At 41.5% G+C, this 24,100-nt stretch overlaps 1 protein-coding gene across 1 annotated transcript in view; it reads left to right on the top strand.

The window, feature by feature from the left end:
• Positions 1–24,100, top strand: part of SLC2A12 (solute carrier family 2 member 12) — a 61,648-nt gene that overhangs the window by 14,081 nt on the left and 23,467 nt on the right. The window contains exon 2 of the mRNA XM_032159364.2: positions 6,354–7,694. Within this exon, the coding sequence (XP_032015255.1) occupies positions 6,354–7,694 (1,341 nt within the window). The remainder of the gene's footprint in view (positions 1–6,353; positions 7,695–24,100) is intronic.

Genomic DNA, 24,100 nt, shown 5'->3' with positions numbered 1-24,100 from the left:
TGTAATCCCAGCTATTCGGATGGCTGGGAAAGGAGAATCACTTGAACCTGGGAGGCGGAGGTTGCAGTGAGCCGAGATCGCACCACTACACTCCAGCCTGGGCACCAGAGACTCCATCTCAAAAAAAAAAAAAAAACACAGAAAGAAAAACAATGAAAGTAATACACATAATCAGGCAGAAAAAGTGAACCACAAATCAAAGCACAGGGGAGTACTAACATGCAAATTTAAACAGTGTCTCCTCTTAATACCTCCTCAGCCAATAGGAGTGGAAGAATATTAGTTTCAGGAAAGGATGTCTGTGAAATTGCTGCTAAATCAAACCCGGGGTTGGAAAACTAACAAAAAAAGGTCGCAACATTTCTATATTTTTTCCGTAGAAAATTCAAATAATAATAGATGTTGAGAGAAGCCAAAGTTCCCTTTTGTCCGAGTTTCACTGTGCGCTAAGGAGAGGATCAGGGTGCAGGGGATGGGTGGGAGATAGTGGCTAGATAAGCCTTGTACCCAGTATTTGTCACTACAGGGGTGGCCATGCAGGGTCCAATGCCAAGGAGTGGCATGTTGGACATTTGGTGGGCTGGAAACACCACACCAGAACTCTCCCTGGGACATGCCCTCTGGGGGGTTATAGGAGGTGAACCTTCTGCTAAGCTGCTGCATCTCCTTCCTGGGGCATCCTGTAACCTCTACTGAGCACTGGCCCCCATGATACAGACACTCCTGCTCCCGACATTGTCCCAGTCTAAGGCAGGATACAAACCTAGTGAAATATAATCCAGGGTGCTGTAAAACCTTGGACGTAAAGGCAAGCGAGAAAAGGGAGATTAAAGCTAACCTGGCCAGGTGCAGTGGCTCACGCCTGTAATCCCAGCACTTTGGGATGCCGAGAGAGGCAGATCACAGGGTCAGGAGATCGAGACCATCCAGGCCAACATGGTGAAATCCCGTCTCTACTAAAAATACAAAAATTACCTGGGTGTGGGGTGCACGCCTATAGTCCCAGCTACTCCAGAGGCTGAGGCAGGAGAATCGCTTGAACCTGGGAGGTGGAGAGTGAGCCGAGATCACGCCACTGCACTCCAGCCTGGCGACAGAGCCAGACTCCATCTAAAAAAAAAAAAAAAAAAAAAAAAGCAAAAAAGCCAACCCAAGAGGGTAAGCCTATGGAGGAGGGGATATTGGAGCTGGCCCTTTAAAAAGGAATAGGGGGAGGCCAAGGCAGGAGAATCGCTTGAACCTGGGAGGCAGAGGTTTCAGTGAGCCAAAATCGCGCCACTGCACTCCAGCCTGGGTGACAGAGTGACACTTCTCGAAAAGAAAAAAAAATTGAATCGAGTTTCCCTGGGCTGTGAAGGCAGGCGAAGGACCCTGCAGTGAGAGGAATAGCCTGAGTCTCAGCACAAACTTGAGAAAGAACATAGAAGATTCTGGAAACAGCTAGTGGTGTAGATGGGCTGGAGAGTTGGTGCCTGGAGAATGTTACGGAACCTGAAGACCTGGTTCACTGAAACGGGGCTGCTAAATACTCTGTCTGAACAACTAGAGAACAATTCCATGCATAGGGCTGAAGTTTAATAAAATATAAATACAGTCGTGACAATAAAACACTTTATGGTCCCTCAAATGGTGCTATATCAACTAGCTAAACATAGTGCTAAAACCTTCGTAGAAATGCTAATGGATTGCTATTCAGTTGCTAAATATTCATATGAAGACAAAGTTCTAGATGCTAACCATTATATAACACTACAGATTAACCATAGTCTGTTGATACAATTGTAGGGAGTAGAGGTGTAAGGATCAGTATTCTGGAGTGTTGTTTTCATTCATTCATTCATTCACTCAACAAACATTGAGTATTTACTTTGTGCCAGAAGGCTAGGGGTGAAAGGACAGGTCTCAGAAAGGCAGAGTTCTTGCCTTCAAGGAACTTCCAGTCTAATAGTGAAGACAAACAGGTCAATCAAAGAGTGCCTTAAAATGAGATGGACTCTGAACACACATTCTGTGCACAGTGGGCGCACACGGGCTGGGGGCAAGATAACGCTGAGGACTGAGGAGTGGGCTCCAGAAGTGAGGTGGTACTAGAGATGACTATTGAAAGATGAGTTGGGATCAAAGGCGTTCAGGGAGAAAGAGCAGAGGAAGGGCAGGCCATAGCCTCAAGGCCATTTTTGGACAACTGCAAATTTTTCTTGAACAAAATATGAAGTGGGGGTGGGGGGGCTTTTAAATTTGTGAAGTATTCACAGTTGCTCAAGCTATATAATTACCTGGCTGCCTGCCAAAAAAGAAAACAGAAAACACCTGTGTGTGCATGCTTTTCAGCTGGCTGTAGGATTTAGTCAGCTGGCAAGTGTTTATTGTGTGCCCATTATGTCCATATGCAATAAAAGGCATATGGGGAAGAAAGAGAAGAAGAAAGGCAGAAACTCAAATATTGTGAAAAATGGATTGTTTCGTGTTGAGTGCCAGCTACAGTTGTGGTTTCATCTGACTCACTGTGACCAGCAGACAATGCAGCTATTGTGGTGGTGGCTGGCGCTGCAGTCTCGTGGCATCCCTGGTGCTCTTGCGCTGCAGGTCTCAGCACCTGTTTGAATAAAGCTGCTTGATTGAATCACAGCTTTGATAGGAACAGTTTTACTTTATCACCTTAATAAGGAATTGTCATTGCATCAAAAGACAAACTGGAGATCTTCCTCCTACTGCTGCTGCTGCACTTCTAGCAAAGCAGTGTGGAGACAGAAAGGTGTGATGCCTTTCCTCACTCATCAAGGGTCACAGCTAACACTCCTATCACAGGAGACAGAGTGACAAGAGAAAAGCATAACAAATTTAGTTAATCAAAGTTTGATGTAACATGGGAGGCTTTCAAAATGAAGATCTAAAGACTCAGGGAAAAATGTCTAATTTTATGCTTAGGTTTGATGAAGAAAGGATGGGCGTGTAGAAATGTGATTGAACAAAAGGGTATGAGTTAATAGTAATAAGCTGAAACAGAAACCCAGTGAGGCCTGTCCAGATTCTTTTGGGCCTCACTGTGTGGCATTTCTTCCTCCTGGGCAGAGGGCAGGACTCCCATGAAATAAGCTTTTCAAGGGAAAAGAGAGAGAGTGACCTTTCTAGGTTTTATGATTTGCTTTGGGGCAGAGTGGTTCTGGTTTCTGTGACCCACCTTGGGGAAAGGAATTCTGTTTTCCATGACTTGCTTCAGGGGAAAATGGGAGAGGGTCAGAAAGACCTTGTTTCTGGCTGAAATCCTACAGCCAGCTGAAAAGCATGCACACACAGTTGTTTTTTTTTTTGTCAGGCAGCCAGTGGCCCTTACTATGTTCCTATGTCTAGTTCAAAGTACTCAGCACACCAATGTGCCATACTTTGGGGTATCTTGTTCCAAGCCCCAACAACAGGAAGAAGACAGGATAGGCCTAACCAAACTGCCTGTGGGTACCACTTACAAGTCTCCAGGTAGTTTCCACTTCTGTGATGTCCACAAAAAGCCAAGAATTCCCTATGGCACTTTTTGGGAGAACTGGGACGTAAAGGAAGGTCCCCTGTGAAGCAAAGCCATGAGCAAAATGACTGGGAATGCTCTACTTCATCATTATTAAAGGCAGACTGACTTGAAGGCTGGGTATTTTTTGGAAAAGCGCTAATTGTGAATCCTCATCTTACTCTGTCCTTCAGCACTGGCAACTTCTCCTCAGTCCACGTGGCTGCCCAAACTCTCATCTCTGTGTGTAGACAAACACAAACCCCACCTTCCTGCCAGTGCTTCAACCCACATTCTGATCTCTTGCTTCCTGTTCACTGCCAGATTTCTTAGAAAAAGGTATCTCTACTTTCCAGCATCCATAGGATAGCATCTTGCTCTTGTCGTGGCTAACCAACACACAGGAAAAACCCACTCCTTATGCCTCTCTTTGTAAAGTAGCACCAGGAAAACTTCCTGTGATGGAAGTCTTGAAGTATCAGAGCCACAATCTCAGAAGCACTAAGGACTAGCCTTATACAGTGAATTAGAATTCGAAACCCCAAATGGAAAGGCTGAGCATCAAACGGCAGTCCTAAGTATCAGTAGTAAGGGAAGGAGAAAAGCTAGTTTGGGGAAGTATCCCTTAAAGCTTATAATAGGGAAGATATTAAAATTCAGACAACTGAGACCACAGCTAAATTCTGTAACATATAACTCCATGTTGGTAAGCCCCTCATGTGGGACTAGGGCTTTAGAATGATCTTGTACAAGGTTTTAACCTCTTAAAGGCAAATTGCCCAGAGACAGGAAGATAGAAAGATGGATAGCAAGAAAGAGATACATGTTATCATGTAGAAAATTGTAAAATGTTTTTATGATTCATATAAAAACAATTCTTTAATGTCTCTGAAGAATTACACTCCATGGGTTTCGAGGGGAACGTTGACAAACTGGCATGGCTTCCAGACCCTTTGCACATATTCCCGTTTGTCAGTGTGCTATGAGTCCTGGCCTGAGAAACCAGGCAAATGATCTAAGTCCAGAAAGCAGCAGAAGAGGTTGGGTCCCTCTTCTGTCAGGAGCTCTTTCCTCCAGACAGAGAAGCTAGCACTTAGCAAACCACTTCAGGCTCTCTAAGGTAAGATAATGGAGCACAAAAGGAAGGGACTCTTGCATCTCAAGGCATCTTTCTCATTGTAGGGACACAGTATTTTCCATCTCATGAAAGAGGAAAACAAGAAAGGAAGAGGAGAAGTACAGGGTGGCAAGGACAATCTTCTTCTGCTATTAAAGCCGTTATGGCATTGATTTCCCTGCGTCCTTAACTCCGCAGCCCCAGGTGCCCTCTGCCACACCACATGCCCTTCCCAGGTCCTTCACTCTGTCTGGCCTCCCAAGTGGTCCATTCTCCAAATTCACTTATTTCTCCAATCAGAATATCAGAGACCAGTCCTCAATTGCCAAAACACATACACTAATCAACACAGCAAACATAGATAAAATGAACAATGACAAGTAGAGATAAGAATAATACAATATTCTTATCCAAATGTGAAGATTTGACCTAATTCTCCTTGTGGTAGAGGAATTCATTGCTGAAGATTTTAAGATCACATAGGAAAAAGAATATGGAAACCGTGGACATGAATGAACCTATAAGAGAGTACTTTAAAGTCATTTTGCATGCCAAAAAAGTCAAACTGCACATAAAATTAATAAATAATAGGTAATAAAGATATCATCAGAATGTTAAGTTTTTTGGCCCCATTATACTTGGAACACAATGAAAAGTCATCACTGTGACCAACAAGGCCCTACTGGAAGTGCCCCCTCTGTACTTATCCAAATTCATTTTAAGGCCTTTCCGTCCTACCGCTCCAGGCTCACGATGTGCCCCACAAGTTGTATGCTGGCCATCTGACAGTTCCCGAAACATAATGAGAACTTTCCTCTCCTAAGGCCCTGGAAATTACTTTCTCCTGGGCCTGAAATACTCTTCCCTCTGTTGCTTTTTTGTTTTGTTTTGTTTCTATTTTGACAAGTTGCAAACATATAACAAACATCTGTGTTCCTACCACCAAAAATAAATAGTGATTAACTTTTTGACATTTTTCCTTGGATTTGAACATTAACAAAAGAACAATATAAAGGTAAAGTCTCCTTGTTCTGCCTGTGTTCCATCCCCCGGTTATTGCTGGTTCCTTACACCACATACATTTCTTCCTTCCTTCTGTTTAGCAAAATCTTGACTTTGTTAAGGCATTCACACACTGCCCACTCCCACCTCCACCCTCTGCCCCAACACCCTCATATGTTCAGCAGAGGCCATTCGCGCACAATTGTGGCCCAGGAGATAACAGGGCAAGTTTCCTGGAGGCTGTGTTTCATTTTGATCCAGGCTATCCAGCAAGGAGCCTGTAGCACTTCTAGAGGCTCCTATCCTCTCTCTCCTGCCCTCAAAGATTTGCCTTTAGAGAACTGGAATGGGACCAAAGGGTCAGGATCTTTGAATTTCTGATCCACTGCCAAGGCATGAACCAAATGATATTCTTGTTTGTTCAGTCTTCATCATGTGTCATCTGCTTATCTCAACATCACTGTCTGATCTAAGCCAAAAACATCAACATCATAAATAGAAGGAAACTGGACTTCCTACATGTCTCCATGCCTCTCCTCCCACAAAAGAAAGAAAAATGATTTCTCCTTCTATATCAAGTCATTTTTTGGTTAGTGTATTATTTTATCATAATTGTGTGTGTGTTTAAACCCAGTGCTATGAAAGACTTCTACAAGGTTAAATCTCCGCTCAGATACAAAATGTTTAAAATCTCAACTGAGAACTAACCTCCCTGTCTCTTCTCTCTGCTTGTAGGCTGCGGCATGTTTACCTTCCTGTCATCTGTCACTGCCGCTGTCAGTGGCCTCCTGGTGGGTTATGAACTTGGGATCATCTCTGGGGCTCTTCTTCAGATCAAAACCTTATTAGCCCTGAGCTGCCACGAGCAGGAAATGGTTGTGAGCTCCCTTGTCATTGGAGCCCTCCTTGCCTCACTCACCGGAGGGGTCCTGATAGACAGGTATGGAAGAAGGATGGCAATCATCTTGTCATCCTGCCTGCTTGGACTCGGAAGCTTAGTGTTGATCCTCAGTTTATCCTACACGGTTCTTATAGTGGGACGCATTGCCATAGGGGTCTCCATCTCCCTCTCTTCCATTGCCACTTGTGTTTACATTGCAGAGATTGCTCCTCAACACAGAAGAGGCCTTCTTGTGTCACTGAATGAGCTGATGATTGTCATTGGCATTCTTTCTGCCTATATTTCAAATTACGCATTTGCCAATGTTTTCCATGGCTGGAAGTACATGTTTGGTCTTGTGATTCCCTTGGGAGTTTTGCAAGCAATTGCAATGTATTTTCTTCCTCCAAGCCCTCGGTTTCTGGTGATGAAAGGACAAGAGGGAGCTGCTAGAAAAGTTCTTGGAAGGTTAAGAGCACTCTCAGATACAACTGAGGAACTCACTGTCATCAAATCCTCCCTGAAAGATGAATATCAGTATAGTTTTTGGGATCTGTTTCGTTCAAAGGACAACATGCGGACCCGAATAATGATAGGACTAACACTGGTATTTTTTGTACAAATCACTGGCCAGCCAAACATATTGTTCTATGCATCAACTGTTTTGAAGTCAGTTGGATTTCAAAGCAATGAGGCAGCTAGCCTCGCCTCCACTGGGGTTGGAGTCGTCAAGGTCATTAGCACCATCCCCGCCACTCTTCTTGTAGACCATGTCGGCAGCAAAACATTCCTCTGCATTGGCTCCTCTGTGATGGCAGCTTCGTTGGTGACCATGGGCATCGTAAATCTCAACATCCACATGAACTTCACCAATATCTGCAGAAGCCACGATTCTGTCAACCAGTCCTTGGATGAGTCTGTGATTTATGGATCAGGAAACCTGTCAGCCAGCAACAATACTCTCAGAGACCACTTTAAAGGGATTGCTTCCCATAGCAGAAGCTCACTCATGCCCCTGAGAAATGATGTGGATAAGAGAGGGGAGACAACCTCAGCATCCTTGCTAAATGCTGGATTAAGCCACACTGAATACCAGATAGTCACAGACCCTGGGGACGTCCCAGGTTTTTTGAAATGGCTGTCCTTAGCCAGCTTGCTTGTTTATGTTGCTGCTTTTTCAATTGGTCTAGGACCAAGTAAGTACTTTATTCTTTATTCCTTCCCTCTGTCCCCCGTGAATATTAATGTATTGCTTTTGAGCAGTCAGAGCATCCTACTGCTATAGTACCTCATGCACATAAGTGCTAGAAGGAAGACAAGGATAACATTTGTCAATGTTAATCTCAATTAATAACTAGACTTGCACATGGCTGATGTTCCTTCTAGTGCAGAAAGTATGCTTGGCTTATATCTGCTTCTGAAAAGTACAGGGCTAGTATTCAACTGAAAGATAAGTTTCCCATTATCTGTCACATGAGGATACTTTAATTCCCATTAATTGAGGATGAAATGGGGTAACATTTTCCTCTATATCATCTCTGAGTTTCTTCCTATGTAGAAGGAAAAAAATCAAGTGTTTCGATTTTCTTAAAGACACAATAGTGGATGCATTCCAGTGATAGTAAAGAAGGAGGACGTTATGAGCTGAGAAGGAGGATGTATTATTATTATTTTTTTGAGTACATCTTATTCACTAGAGTAGCCTCCCATGGCACTTTACTCTTGTCCATTAAACAGAAGCATGAAAGTCTAGTTGCTATCATTCAACATAATACAATTTACAAGGACACAGCTATGAGGTTGTTTTATTTTATATAACTAGTCTGCTCTAATGACAAACTATAAACACCTCTCTTGGGCAAACTCTTTTAGAGATGGATTTACTAGAATAGGCTGTTTGTTGTAGTTCTCTTGTGTGTTAGCCTCACATCTAAAGCCTGAATGTCTCTGTAGGGAGGCTGTGAAGGGTCTTTTGTACACCTCAGTAGAAAAAAAAGGAGAACTTAAAAGCTTAAAGGTAGCTTCTATTACCCCACCTCCTACCCCATTCCTCTCTCTCTCTTTCTCTTTTATTCCTCTCCTTCCTTTCTCTTTCTAAGTCTCTCCCTCTCTATCACAAAATTGGTTTTGAAACTTGTTGACAAGGATCAAGGAGGCAAACAAATTGGCTCAAATAATGGGAAGCATTGGAGGTTCAGGCCAATGAGAAGATAAAGGCTGTGCTGAAGAAGGAATTTCATGGGGAGATGTAGGGCTCTGGTTCCAGGTACTGGACAGGGTTTCTGGAAAGAAGACCATGTAGGGGCTTGCTTTAGTCATCCACTGCTAATTCATTAACTATTCATTCAAGCAATATGTATTGAGTGATGACTTTTTTTCATAACCAAGAACTATGCTAAATATTGGGGAAAGGATAATGAACAAGACAGACACTGTCCCTATCTTCAGGGAGATTGTAGGTGAATGGACTGAGCTCTACTCTCTGTATCTGCCTTCTTATGGTCAGCAACCAGCAGGTTTGGTCTGCTTAATCTCAGTTAATAACTAGACTTGCACATGGCTGATATGGCCTCTCCTGCTCTAACTCCACCTCCTCATTTTTCAGCTTCTAATTCCACTTCTAAGGGCACTCAGTTTCTAGATATTGATTTGTTCAAATTCCAAAGACAGAGAGAGAAGGGTTGGGTGAAATCTGATTGACGCTGCTCTTTGCTGTGTCAAGTCAGAGATGGAAGTTCAGGCCTAAACAGCTGTGGCAAGATTGGGTCATGGTCCAAGACATGGAAGACCAAGACACGGCCCTTCCTCTGCACTGTGAGTAGACATATTTCCCGCTATAAGACTGCTTGGGCAGATAGAGTAAACATTACAATACCACCAGCCTCTGATGACTCAGACTTGCTCCTGAACCTTAAACCTGCTTTTTAAGACTTAACAATGATAATTACCATTAATGAACAGTTTCCTGGAAACAGATTTCTACCATTATTTTGGGATTCAATTATCCTGTGTACCTATGAGATACTTATATGGCTACTATGACACCTTAAGCTAATGAAATTTGAGCTAACATCTTATTTTCATTTTTATTATTTTCTTTACTTTATTTTTATTACATTTTTATTTCAAGAACTTCTTCAAAGCAGAAGGACAAGACATAGGTGCAGTCTTGTACCAAGGAACAACTTAGATTTGGGTATGAAACTTCTCTCTGTTAACAAGTACAATAAGCTTTGCCCATTTGATAAACTTCAGGTGGTAATTGTTGTTCCATTGGTTTCTTCTGCTGGCATCTCTTGTTCTTCTTGTATATTAATCATAAAACTAAAAATATTTTCTTTGTACATCAATTTTCTTGGTCCAATTTTTTGAAATGTCAAGATTAGCTAAGAGTCTAAGAAAAAGTCACAAAAAAGAAAGGGATACCCTCTTCTTTCTAACTCAGAAAACCTCTCAGGTTGAAAGGGTATATGTCGTGGCACATATCATAATATGAGAGACATTGATCTTAGGCCTCCTGAACCAACCTACTCATGGTTAGAGTCCTTCAATCTCATGCTACCCATCTCTCTTTAGTTTTGGGGTAATTTTGAAAAATGCAGCAAATCTTCCAGTCTCTAACACATCATTTGATATCTTATTGTATTAGAGCAAGAGTTCTCCTTTTCAGAAAACCAAATTTGATTTTAGAAAAAATTACTGGAGGCTAGGAGTGGTGGCTCATGCCTGTAATCCCAACGCTTTGGGAGGCCAAGGCTGGTGGATTACTTGAAGTCAGGAGTTCAAGACCATCCTGGCCAAGATGGTGAAAACCCCGTCTCTACTAAAAATACAAAAAAATAGCTAGGCATTGTGGCACACAGTTGTAATCCCAGCTACCCAGGAGACTGAGGCAGGAGAATCTCTTGAACCTGGGAGGCAGAGGTTGCAGTGAGCATTGCACTCCAGCCTAGGCAACAGAGTGAGACCCTGTCTCCAAAAAAAAGAAAACAAAACAACAAAAAAGAAAACATTCTGGTGGCTGTTTGTCTTTCAATAACATTCTACGCTATTTCTTTTAAAATATGGTTTAAGCTTTAGATTCCACTAATATTTATTGACACCTAGTATGTCAAATACTGTGCTAGGCAGTTTTTACATACTTTGGAGTACTTCATTTTACCTTCAAAAGAAGCCTGAGAAGAAAGGATATTCACTGCATTTTACAAATGAAGATACTGAGTCTCAGAGAAATTAAGTGACTTGCTGAAATAAATGAAAACATGTTTTATCTTCTGAAATTCAACATTAATCTCAAGTCTAAGACAGGAATAGGCAGTCCTGTGTTGGTCTTCAGGGTAAATGTTAATTATTTTTAGTTCATTCTTCTCCTTGAAAGTCCACTAGGAGGAAGAATGAATAAAAATAGTGTACAATTGTCCATCCCATCAGGATACTAATGGACCATTGTGCATTTTTGCAAAATAGAGAAATAGTCTCTGCTTTTCTGAAGCTCTGCTAAGTAAGTGAACATGTACTTTTTATAAGGCTGAGTTACAGGATGAAAGAGAAGAAGGGTAATAACAAGAAGAGAGTTTTTGCTGTGCATTTCCTTGCATAACTGAACGTATTAAGAAAATGTCGAATGTAGAATTCAAGCTCAGCAGATGTAACAAGGACCAAAATAACAATGGCTTAAACAAGTTAGAAGTTTCTTTCTCTCTTACTTAATAGCTGGAGTTGGGTAGTTCTGGGTGTTGTGGAGGTGCCCAGGGTCGGACACCTGAAGTCTATAGTTTTTCTATACATTATTTAATTCTGGTTTCTAGTCTATCATGATGACCATTTATATAAGATACATTTAAAAATCTCACGCATATTAAGATGCATTTAAAAATCTCATCATCATTTACTAAGAGCTAATGGTCCCTTGGAAATAAGTAAACATGCACGAGTGCAGTCAACTAAAGGGAGATTGGGTATAGTAGGTCCTGGGTAATCTGTAGACAGCCTGAGCAATTGCAGCAGGGAATTAGAACCTCTGTGAGTGATACGGTAAATAATTTCCTATAGGGATTTGGTATCGCACAATTGTAGGAGAAGCTGAGAACACAAAGGTCTAGAAGGGGACAATTGGGGAAAAAGGAAAAATTTATTAATCAAGGCACAGAGGGAAGCTGGTGAAGAAGCACGTGGAAGGCTGCGGTCTTGGCATCTGGTGGTGGCCTTCTGAAGCTTCTGCTTGGCAGCAGGGCAGGCCAGAGGAAAAGCTGGACTCAAAGCAGAGGGAAGCAGAGACGACTCACTGAATCCCGTAGACAAACTGGAATCCATGGGAGGAAACTGCAGCACGCATGTCTTTCGCCACATCACTCCAGTGAGGCAGGCGACCTGCAGAAAAACTGCTGCCTTCTCCCAGAGCCCAGTCTAGTGCTTGGAGAAGTTGTAGGAGGAGATCTGGCCAAACTCGCTGGGTCCTCACTCCAACAAGGGGAACCAGTGATCGGCAGCAGGGTGCACGAGCTGCGGTGGTGGCTAGGGCCCGGCACCGATGCCTCAAGCACAGCACTGTGGGGTCACTTTGGCTTTCCAAATCATGCAAATTTCTCTTTTTTCCAACCCTAATCCAGAGCTACCCAGGGGAAGGGAATTCTGGGAAATGTCATTCTAGCTTAGCTAAGCAACACAGCACAAAGTCGTCACAGTAACAGACTCTGGCCTAAGAGAGAATAAACGTGACTATGGGGGAAAAAATTTCAAAAGGTCAAGGGCCCTAAATTCAGTCCATTGCTGTGATAGACTTTAAAAATCAAAATGTTAATTATTCAAATATATGACTAGCTTCCATTCCATCTAAAACAAGAGGTGAGGTCATTTCATTAAGGTCTCCTGGCCTTCTGTTTCTTTAGCTATAAAACTGAAAAACACATTTGCTAATGCATTATAAAGGCTTTCATGCTTGTTTTCTCAGGAACGTTAATTATCTCCCTTGAGCTGATGACTCTCACTTATCTCCAGTTCCATCGTCTCACATGATTTCTAGTTCCTTTTTTACCAATGAGTACTAAACTTTTCCCCCTCGATGCTTCACTGTCAGCCAAACACAACAACCCCAAATCTGAATTCCTTTTCCTCTTGTACCAGGGTTCTTTACCACTTCCATTCCCTTTCCAGAGGGCAGTCACTCTTCCTGCCACTTGGAGCGATGCTCTGGGGCTTTTTCTCAGTTCAGTCAATCATCACAATGGCTCTTGCTTTTATGGTTTCCTTCCTATGTCTGCCATCCTATGCTACCTCTTATCATCTCGTTGTCAGATTATTGGGATACCCTTCCAGAAGGCTTTGTCTATTCCAGGCCCTTCTCACACCCATCCATCCTCCAGACCACTGCCAACCTAAAATGAGTGACCAACTCTCCGAAGCAAAGAGTTTAATAGGGAATAGCAGGGGTGTTGCAAACCTGTGATATGCATGCTGTGATGGTTCATAGATATATCTGTAGGTTGGGGTAAAGGGGGAGCTTTTAAAGACAAAAAGAATTCCACATAGACTGTAACCAAAGGTTACAAAGACCAAAGGTAACAGGGGTTTGTTACAGAAGTTGGCATTAGCTTATCGGTTGGTTGAGACAGACTTACTAGGCAAGTGTCCTTGTGTAAACAGATTATTTGGAATACTGCAGTCTTGAGGGATTTCCTTGCAATAAGTCTTGTTACAGGAAAACCATGTAGTACGTGCAGAAATCTCTTGTGATAAGAGCTCCTTCTTTCTTGCCCTCCTGACTCCATTTTGTTTGTGTTTTGACATAAGTGACTCCATTTTGGTACTGGCAACTTTCACACCAGTATTCCTTAAATACCATTTTCCTCATGTCATCAATGTTTACAAATCTTCAAAGATTTCCTCTTTTCTTCCACGACATACAGGTCAAATGGCTTTCCAGATGAAAAGGAGATTAGAAATGATCTGGTGCAACATTTTTCTTTTCTTTTCTTTCTTTTTTTTTTTTTTGAGATGGAGTTTCGTGCTTGTCGCCTAGGCTGCAGTGCAATGGTGTGATCTTGGCTCACTGCAACCTCTGTCTCCCGGATTCAAGAGATTCTCCTGCCTCAGCCTCCCAAGTAGCTGGGATTACAGGCGCCCGCCACCATGCCCGGCTAATTTTTGTATTTTTAGTAGAGATGGGGTTTCTCCATGTTGGCCAGGCTGGTCTTGAACTCCTGACCTCAAGTGATCTACCCACCTCAGCCTCCCAAAGTGCTGGGATTACAGGCATGAGCCATTCAATAGAAAACAAGTAAAAGAAATTCTGGGAGATTGAGGGCACACAGATTTGGGAATAGAACCCTAGGTACCTGAAAGCTAATCCATTTGCTTTCTGCTTCTATATCACCTATGTTTGAGGCAAAACCTCTGGTTTTTCAAGACCCTCCATTATCTCACCCAGCTCTATCAGGGCGTCTGCAGGACGTCTGTAGTCTAAGTCTTGTGCTCCAGGGCCACCATAGACTCCACATAACAGACAAAGTGAATGATGCTCCCTGGGATTGTGCAGTGAGGCAATACTTTACCAGTGTGGGTTTATTCCCTACTGCTCCACACCCAAGTCAATACACACAAAGCACTTGTTGTGGCCTCTTCCTTCCCCCTCTACTCTGTCCAGATCCTTCCTCTTTTTGAAGTTAAACGAAAGCTTTATCTCCTCTTTGAATCCACTCCATTTTTTAGAGGTCTTTATTTGTAAGAACTACTAGTGTGTTTCTACAGTAACTCAGTTCTGGGCTACCAAGGGTGTAAATTTAAAATCAGAAAACCTCTGTTCTAATCCCAGCTCTTCTACTTACTGGTGGTGTGAACTTTACGTGATTTTTATTCTCTGAGCTATTTCTTTTTTTTGAGACGGAGTCTCGCTCTGTCGCCCAGGCTGGAGTGCAGTGGCGCCATCTCGGCTCACTGCAAGCTCCGCCTCCCGGGTTCACGCCATTCTCCTGCCTCAGCCTCTCCGAGTAGCTGGGACTACAGGCGCCCGCCACCACGCCTGGCTAATTTTTTGTATTTTTAGTAGAGACGGGGTTTCACTGTGGTCTCTATCTCCTGACCTCGTGATCCGCCCGCCTCGGCCTCCCAAAGTGCTGGGATTACAAGCGTGAGCCACCGCGCCCGGCCGAGCTATTTCTAATCTATGTAATGGGCATAGTAATATCTGTCCTATCTCCTAGAGTACAGGTGCACATCAGATGATCTAATGCATATGAGAGTGCTTTAGATGCTGTAAAGTATGAGAGTATGATATAATGTAAGTTACAATGTGAGAATACATCTTAGTCCTTAGCAATAGGGTATTACTTCTGTATGTTTATTTTGGTTTATTAACCAGAATGTAGTTATAGTCTGTAAGCATTTTGAAGGAAGAAATATCTCATATTTTTTCTTTCTGTCCCTGTAAGTGAGCACAGCATGAGTCTGTTTAAAAATCACGCTGGTTTATTTACCTTTGTGTTTTTAAGCCGGAAGGAGGAAAAGGACTTAAAAATACGATGCAGACATAGGAAAGATCTCAAATTGGGCTTCTTTACTTGTGTAGAGATCTGGCTAGTGGGCAGGCTAGGAACTAAGTAAGCTAGAAATACTAGGCTGCCAAAAACACTCCTGTTCCTGCCAGACACCATCACCAGGCTTTTTGCAGAACAATCCATCACTTGGGCATGATTTTAAAAAAATCTCTTTCTGATTTTGGCTGTAAGAAAAGATGCAGGAGATTTAGTAGTGTTAAGAAACAATTAGCAGGAGATATTTAGGCCTTTCTTTGTTAAGGCATACATAGTTATTCGAGAATTTTGTACACAATATCTAAAAGTTGTTCTGGATGCTTTTTGGATCCTCTGCTTTTTGCTACAACATGGAGAAGTTAGAACTACTTAGACCAAAAGCAATGCCAGTGAGATGGAGAATCTCAGGGTCGAAGGAAGTCTGGATCTAGGAAAAGGAAATACTTCTTACATCTCATGGACTGTCCAATTTACAACTGCAGGTGCAAGGACTGGCCTGGGTAATCACATGTGAGGCTTGGAGTCATGCTGTCAGAGGCAGGAATCCAAATCACATCTTCTAAAGAGAACAGTCATTTCACATTCTTATCTTGAGGCTATGGATTCTCCTCGTGTTTTTAAAAGAGATCCAAATAATTCTCCATTTTTTTTCTTGCTAAGGGTCAATCCTTTACATCCATATTCACATTTTAGTTTCTTTTTCTTTTCTAAAGAAAATATACCATAGTAATTTCATTTCAATCCCCAATTGTAATCTAGGGCATTGGTATAAACTATATAAACTTAGTTGGAGTTTAAAGAAGATTTTTATTAGGAACAAGCTTTTCATACCAGATCTTGAATGCATTACCAAACTTATTAAGCTGATGTGATTAGTGCTCAGGTATTTAGAGAGTTTATTGCTTGTAATACAAACAAATCCTTTGTGTAAATAGAGGTATGAAGGAAAAGTACTTGCTGTTCTAAAGTAACATTGAAAGCAAGATTAAACCATCCTTATTAGACCTTCTTAAATATGGATTGGCTTAGAACAACATTCCTTAATTGTGTTAGATCACAGCATGATTTTCTTCTGCCAGGAAAGTGTTTCTATTCTTAGGTTAAAGTGGATGTCCCACATCATTTTACTTTCTGGTCCCCTGTTCCCCTAACTGTAAAATAATTGGGTTGCCCCAGAATTTGGAATTCGGGGGGGGGTACTCATATAATCTTATGTGCTTTTTTTTTTTTTTTTTTTTTTTGAGATGGAATCTCACTCTGTTGCCCAGGCTGGAGTGCCGTGGCTCGATCTTGGCTCACTGCAATCTCTGCCTCCTGAGTCCAAGTGATTCTCCTGCCTCAGCCTCCCGAGTAGCTGGGATTACAGTTGTGCACTACCACCATGCTTGGTTAATTTTTGTAGTTTTAGTAGAGATGGGGTTTTACTATATTGGCCAGGCTGGTCTTGAACACCTGACCTCAAGTGATCCACCTGCCTTGGCCTCCCAAAGTGCTGGAATTATAGGCATGAGCCATTGCGCCCAACATCTTATGTACTTCTAGAATGCATTTAAAATATTATTCTAAGAAGGGGTCCATAGGCTTCACCAGCCTACCGAAGAGGTTCATGGCCCCAGAGAGGCTAAGAGCCCCTCCCTTCCATTTTTCTGTAGCTAATATTAAAACGCTTACATCAAACAAAATCAGGATGTATACTTATTAAACACTCTGTTATCCATATCTTATCTTTCACTTCAAATATGTTCAAGATCTTACCTCGACTCCCCACTGGGGAGTCTTGATCTGGGGTGCTCTTGATCATCACTTTAGCTCCCTTTAATAACAGAATTTTTCTAACATGGTTCAAGCTTTCACAACATAGAATCACAGATTCTTGACATTGTGAAGACACAGAACAATGTGAAGATTTTTGTATTCATGCTTCACAAGTAAAGTCAAGATGAGCCAAAACCCAAGGCATAATGTTATTATTTCATGAGTTCATCTGAGGTGATACTTGTGTAGAAACCCAGCCCTCCTTAAAATAGCCACTGTAACTCAGAAAAATATGTGTGACTATTTTTTATAATAATTATTAGGGCTTTTTATCCAGAAATTCATATGTCTATAAATTAATTAATTAACCTCTTCTTTCATCTCACGATGAATAACTTTTCACTTTGAGCAGAGGGAAGGCATGTTTCCCAAGGTCACATATGAAGTTAGGTGATAAAGCTGTGACTGTCATCCTTCAGCTACCTTTGTATTCACATATTCAAGTGACAGGTGACACCAAATAACCTCCCCTGATCTCTTCTACCAACTCTGAGGACTCAAATGGGCAGAAATTCCAGCAAGAAAACATCTTGGAGTGAGGAAGAGGAGAAGATAGAGAGAGAAGTGGTAGGGATTCATTGATTCACTCACGCATCCAGCACATGTGTCTTGCTCACCCACAACATGGCAGGCACAGTACCAGGTGCTGGAGATCCACATCCTATTTTCACAAACCAGTGATAGGGACAGACAAAAAGAAAAAAAAAAAATGAACACACCTATGGTCCAGTTTCAGGAGACAGAAGTGTTAAAATTCAGGTGGAGATAAGAGTGATAAGGAAAAATAAAAGAGGGTAAGTGAAAGGGCATGCTTGGAGGAGGGTTATTTCCGATATGATAGTAACAGAAGATGTTTCTGAGGTGGTAATATTTGGGCCAAAGTTTGTATGAAGAAAGCAGTGTGACAATCTCGGAGGAGGGGGTCTTGAAGCAGGGCTAATGGCAGGTCAGATGGCTTTGAGGACGTGAGCTTGAAGGGTGAGGAGAGCTGCAAGAAAGCCATTGTGTTTGAATTTGGACCAGGCTTTGGCATTGGACTGCCTGGCCTTGAATCCAGCACCACCATGTAGGACTTAGGGCAAGTCCGTTGATCTCTCTAGCTTTCAGTTTTCTTATCTAGAAAACAGGGCAATTGTATCCACTCGATGGCCTAACTGTCCAGTTAAATGAAGGAATCTGTATAAAGTGCCCCTAGTTCAGTGCATGGTGTGTGGCATGGACTTAGTACACTTAGTCATTAGTGTTTTTAAATGTCTGGCTGTGGTCTAGACATGAGGCGAACAGTTCTGAAAATGCCAGCACTGACTTCAACAGGCATTTTGCCTAAGTCACTCTGGGACACACAGGAAGTGCTTCAAGCCCTTTATTGATTTACGATGCTGTGGTCTTCTTTCCCTCCCTCTACACATAAATCCAGCTGAGTCAGGACCACAGAGACCAGGTTGTGGCTTTGAGAAGTATAGTTCAATCCTAGGTCACCTGCAGTCCAGAGGGCTTCCTAGGAAACCAGACAGGTTTTACAGAAAATCATGAAGCTTTGGTGAAAGATGAAAGGTGAGATATAGGCTGAGGAACATGAAAATGTCCACTCTTCTTTTTTTTTTTTTTTTTTTTTGAGACAGAGTCTCGCTCTGTCGCCCAGGCTGGAGTACAGTGGCGCAATCGCGGCTCACTGCAAGCTCCGCCTTCCAGGTTCACGCCACTCTCCTGCCTCAGTGTCCTGAGTAGCTGGGACTACAGGCGCCCGCCACCACGCCCAGCTAGTTTTTTGTATTTTTAGTAGAGACGGGGTTTCATCGTGTTCGCCAGGGTGGTCTCGATCTCCTGATCTTGTGATCCGCCCACCTCGGCCTCCCAAAGTGCTGGGATTACAGGCGTGAGTCACTGCAACCAGCCTAAATGTCCACTCTTCTAAGTTGGTGCAATGAATTTCGACCATATGTCCTGTGCAAACATCAACTCTGCCCTGTTCACTTTGGCTTCTTCAGGCCTAACATGGCACCTGGCCCACAATTGGGGCTCAATAAATATTTGTTGGATGAATCAAAAAATTCTTTCTAGAACTCTTTCAGCTTCCATAATTAAGGGGGAGCTGCCTAGTCTGGGGCTGGATATCCTGATCTCCTCTGGTATGACTCTGACCCAATATCCAGGGAATGAGAGGTGAATGTGGCTTGTGTGGAACCTCACACACATTTGGCCAAAAATTATTTCTGGGTAAAGCTACTAAATTGAGGATGCAAGGCCATCTCCAATATTTAGTGACTGAAGAAGTTTCATGTTTTAGAGTCACTAAAATGAAGGCCATTTAAAAAAATGTACAGTGTTAGACAAAATTTATTTTAAGTTTTTCCATATTTTTCTCCAAATATAAGACCCAGCTTCCTCTGAGAAAAAGATTGAGAATAGCCCATTCAAGGTAGGATAATTATTCCTACCTTGGTTTCATGTAATTGAATATATTTAAACTTGACTCTTTACCAAAAAGATTGGAGGAAATTCCTTCATGGTTTTCCCAAGAAAAATATGTGACAATCTAAATCTGGAATTTGGGAGGGAGGTGTTTTTGCTTACCTAATTAAACATTAGAGGTTATAGAAATATTTTAATGGATTATCTCAGCCTTAAGAATCACATTAAATCTCTCAGATGTGAATGGGCAACCTAAAGTTGATAATAGTACTAAAAGATCTTTGTAGAAAAATCATACCATAGCCACAAGTAATCGAACTGTCAATAACTATAAGGGGCTGAGATTTTACCCCACTTGCAAGCTAACAAGTTAACCTGTCACAGTTTAATGATGTTGACAGAAAACATAAGACTCCTTGGTCAGAGACAAAGGGCAGTTTATTATCTATAGCAAAGCAGTAGCTAGAATATCAACAAGTTAGCCTGTCACAGTTTGATGATGTTGACAGAAAACACAAGACTCCTTGGTCAGAGACAAAGGGCAGTTTATTCTCTATAGCAAAGCAATAGCCAGAATATCAACATTTGCCCAGGTTCTCCAAGCCCCAGTACAGGTCAACATGAAGGGGGCCAGATGATACCTGTACATAATTTTTTTTTGAGGGAACACCCCAGCCTAGCAAACCCACATTTTTCATAATAGAGAGTAAGCCACCCAGATGTCTTCCCTGGATGGAGACATTATCTCATTTGTTTTATTTATTTATTTATTTATTTATTTATTTATTTATTTATTTATTTATTTTTCTTTGGTTATTTTTTCTAGGAGATGTTATCTTTAGTGGACAGTCAACAAACTTGCCCTTTGCTCCAGAGGGTGACACTATCTCTAGCTCCAAGACTATTTATTATGCAGCCTACAACAAGGCTATTATACAAACAGCCTTGGAAGGACAGCCTAGAGCAAAGACAGTCAGTGCCTTTTCCCATAAGACGTGAAGAAATGTGAGAGACCCACAGAGAACTGGCTCCCAACCCAAATATCCTAAAACTCAAATGTCTTTCTTTTTATTCGAAACAACAATCTAGAATTTCGAAAAACTCAAAGACCGTAGAGCCTAGCTTTTTGCTCTGTTTGGTTTTATGGAGCTGAACCAGCCTACTGGAGGGTGGGTATCAATGTTGGAAGCATGAGTCATCTGCCATAAAATTTAAACTTAGATTTAAACAAATAACTCTGGCTCTTAAAAGAATTTGTTCATTGGATATTTGCACAGCTAAAGATTATGACAGCTCCAAGGATGTGGAGCAGCAGGTTCTAATTTGGAAGTTTACTTAGTGGCTTCATTTCAAGACCTACTGGGTTTAAGGCAAAGAGGCTGACATTGCAGAAGCACAGGTGTTTCAAAAAAGATTCTGGTATTCTTCAGATTTCCTCCAAGGCTCCAGGTCCCTAACATGCAGAACCACCACAGTCAAAGGCTTTTTCTCTGCTCATCTTCCTCTTCCACCATTCTTATGGGATAATTACATATTTTTAGAGAAAAGGCAATTTCAGACATTGTTATTTTTTGAACAGGGGAGGGTTATTTATTTTTTAAATACATATTTATTTCCAACTTTTATTTTAAGTTCAGGGGTACATGTGCAGGATGTGGAGGTTTGTTACATAGGTAAACGTGTGCCATGGTGGTTTGCTGCACAGATCAACCCATCACCTAGGTATTAAGCCCAGCATCCATTTGCTATTCTTCCTGATGCTCTTCCTCCCCCCACACACTCCTTCCACAGGCCCCAGTGTGTGTGTTGGTCCCCACCCCCCACATGTTTCCAACAGTGTAAAAGTGTTAACAGGAGGGTTTTATTATTAAATGTAGCCATTATACAATAATAGTCACGTGAGTTTATGTTGTGCATCTACCTTTAAGATCTTTCAAATCTTATTTTTCCCTTTAAGTCTTAAATTTCAGTTATCACCAGTATTTACACAAACACTATTCCTTTTTCTCAACTAATTAAGTCAAAGGTCATTTAGAGTGATTGGAATGGTGAACTATTATATGGAAAATAGCATCCATGTGGTTCTGTACTAACTTTGCATCCAAACAACCAGGAAAAACTTAAAGAAATAGGTGCACTTAGCTAATTAAATCCTGTTTTCCCCTTGGAGTTAGATGATGCAGCAGCAGTATCTAATAGAACCAAAGAGTTTAAAACTACATTTTTATAGCATAAGCACAGCTAGAAGTAAAGCAAAATGACACCATCAGTCCTGTCACCATGGGCAACTGCTCATATAATACGTCAGTGTTTAACTTATCTCTCAGTCTGATACTCCAATTACAGTTCTATGACCTTGAAAATGATAAATATTGGACTGTAAAAGACGTTAAAGTGTCAGGCTAAGGTTTTAATACTATCTTAATAAACACAAGTATTCATGTGTTACTTTACTGCTTTCCATGACTCAATGTTAAGGATTTTTCAAGGATAATTTGCAACATTTAAAACTATAATACTTTCCTAATTAAAGTATCAATAATGAAAAATGTACAACATCAAATATGATCTCCAAAGCCATGACATTTAAGTTACAGTACAAACTAGAAAAGATTAATTTCTTGCAGCTCCTTCATTTTTGGCTTGGCATTTTGAACTTTTAGTTCAGTGGTCTGCAAATTGGGGTATGCATGCTCCAGGGTAGGGGTTCCCAACTCCTGGAACATGGACTGGACCAGTACAGGTCTGTGGCCTGTTAGGAACTTGGCTGCACAGCAGGAGGTGAGCTATGGGTGAGCAAGTGAAGCTGAGCTCTACCTCCTGTCTAATCAGCTGCAGCATTAGGGTCTCATAGGAGGGCAAACCCTAGTGTGAACTGCCCATGCAAGGGATGTAGGTTGCACGCTCCTTATGAGAATCTAATGATAAACGTTATGTACTTGAATCATCCCAAAACCATCCCCCCCGCCCCCTGTCTGTGGAAAAATTGTCTTCCATGAAACCAGTCCCTGGTGCCAAAAAGGTTGGGGACCACTGCTCTATGGAGTTTACTTTCTGAAGCGTACTCCCTCCATGATAATTCAAAGCAAATCAATTTCCAGAGATTCAGGTTCAAAAAAATCTGTTTCTTGATATTTCTCCTTCCCCATCTCTCCAGTTATAACTGTTCTCCCACTTAAAAGAAAGCACACTTGTTCTTACCAGAAATATTATTTTGATACATGTTCAAAATTGTAAAAATCTAAGAATGCTAGTCAAAAAGACAACTGGAAATATTGGTGTAGCTGTTCAAAAATGAGTCTAAAGCCTAGATAATCATCATTTTATAAGTCAAGGTATTTCCAATAATTTGCTTTCAACAAAAAATAAAGCATCATCTAATCAAGTTATCAGCACTATATTATTACAAATAACTTCTGTTACTTAAAGAATTAAGTGACATTGCTATTACAAAACTTTTTCAACTACCCATATTTTAATTAATCTTGAGAACAATAATTTTCATCCAGTTAAAAAGTACATTTGGTGCCTGCTCACTCTAGCATTCATTATTGAGGGTTATTCCATTTAGTCCAATTTCCCTTAGTATATTTTTTTGAAAAATCATTTCAGTTGGTTTTGACTAGAAATCTTTAGGACAGAAAGATTAGAGAACATTGAGCCTTTATTTAATTGCCTTTTTTAGTTTGTAATTTAAGTAATCCAAGACAATATTCTTGAAAAAGTATTTCTTTTACAAAAGGCCATGAGTGGATATGACTCAGGGAGACTGAGAATACAAAAAAGAAAAAGAAATTAAAGCAACCACATCACTGCCAATGTTGGGGATGCTATCCTATAGTGGGGCTTATTTATTTATTTATTATTTATTTATTTTGGGGGAGACAGCCTAGCTCTGTCTCCCAGGCTGGAGTGAAGTGGTGTGATCTCGGCTCACTGCAACTTCCACCTCCTGGGCTCAAGCGATTCTCCTGCCTTAGCTTCCCAAGTAGCTGGGACTACAGGCTTGTCTATCACGCTTGTCTAATTTTTTGTATTTTTAGTAGAGATGAGGTTTCACAGTGCTGGCCAGGCTGGTCTCAAACTCCTGAGCTTAGGTGATCTGCCCACCTCGGGCTCCCGAAGTGCTGGAATTACAGGAATGAGCCACTGCCCCTGGCCTATTTTTATTTTATTTATTTATTTTTTTGAGACAGGGTCTCACTCTGATGCTTGGGCTGGAGTGCAGTGGCATGATCATGGCTCACTGCAGCCTAGATCTCCTGTTAATAACTTAATTTAGAAAAACTCTTGGAAGCTCTTAGAGTAAATAAAAAGAAATTTCAATTTAAGATCATATTTTTAATTTGATTTTAAAATTCAAAGATCACTCACTGCAGCCTCAATCTTCCTGCCTCAGCCTCCTGGGTAGCTGAGACTACAGGCACACATCACCACACCTGGCTAATTTTTGTATTTTTTTATAAAGACGAGGTTTCCCCACGTTGCCCAGGCTGGTCTCGAACTCCTGGGCTCAAGCAATCCACCTGCCTCGACCTCCCAAAGTGCTACGATTACAGGAGTGAACCATCACACTTGGTCGTATACTTATTTTTAAAGAACCCAATTTTTCCACTTAGGCAACTTATGAGGCCAGAATTTAAACATCTGGTTGGAAGGGATGGGCACAGTCCCTCTCAAATTCACATTTGAATTACTCCTTTGCCGCTTACAAAGGCAATAAAAACCAAGGATTTTTCACTCCTACAAAGTATAGGGCATGGCTCCTTTGCAAATCAAGTTGTTGAAAACTCTGCAGTCTGAGTGTAGAGCTTCCTCCAAATTGTTAGGAGTTCTCTGGCAAGACT

This window comes from Hylobates moloch, unplaced genomic scaffold, assembly GCF_009828535.3.
Source record: "Hylobates moloch isolate HMO894 unplaced genomic scaffold, HMol_V3 SCAFFOLD_2, whole genome shotgun sequence".
Taxonomy (NCBI): Eukaryota; Metazoa; Chordata; class Mammalia; order Primates; family Hylobatidae; genus Hylobates; species Hylobates moloch.
This window is presented reverse-complemented; position numbering and strand designations above follow the sequence as displayed.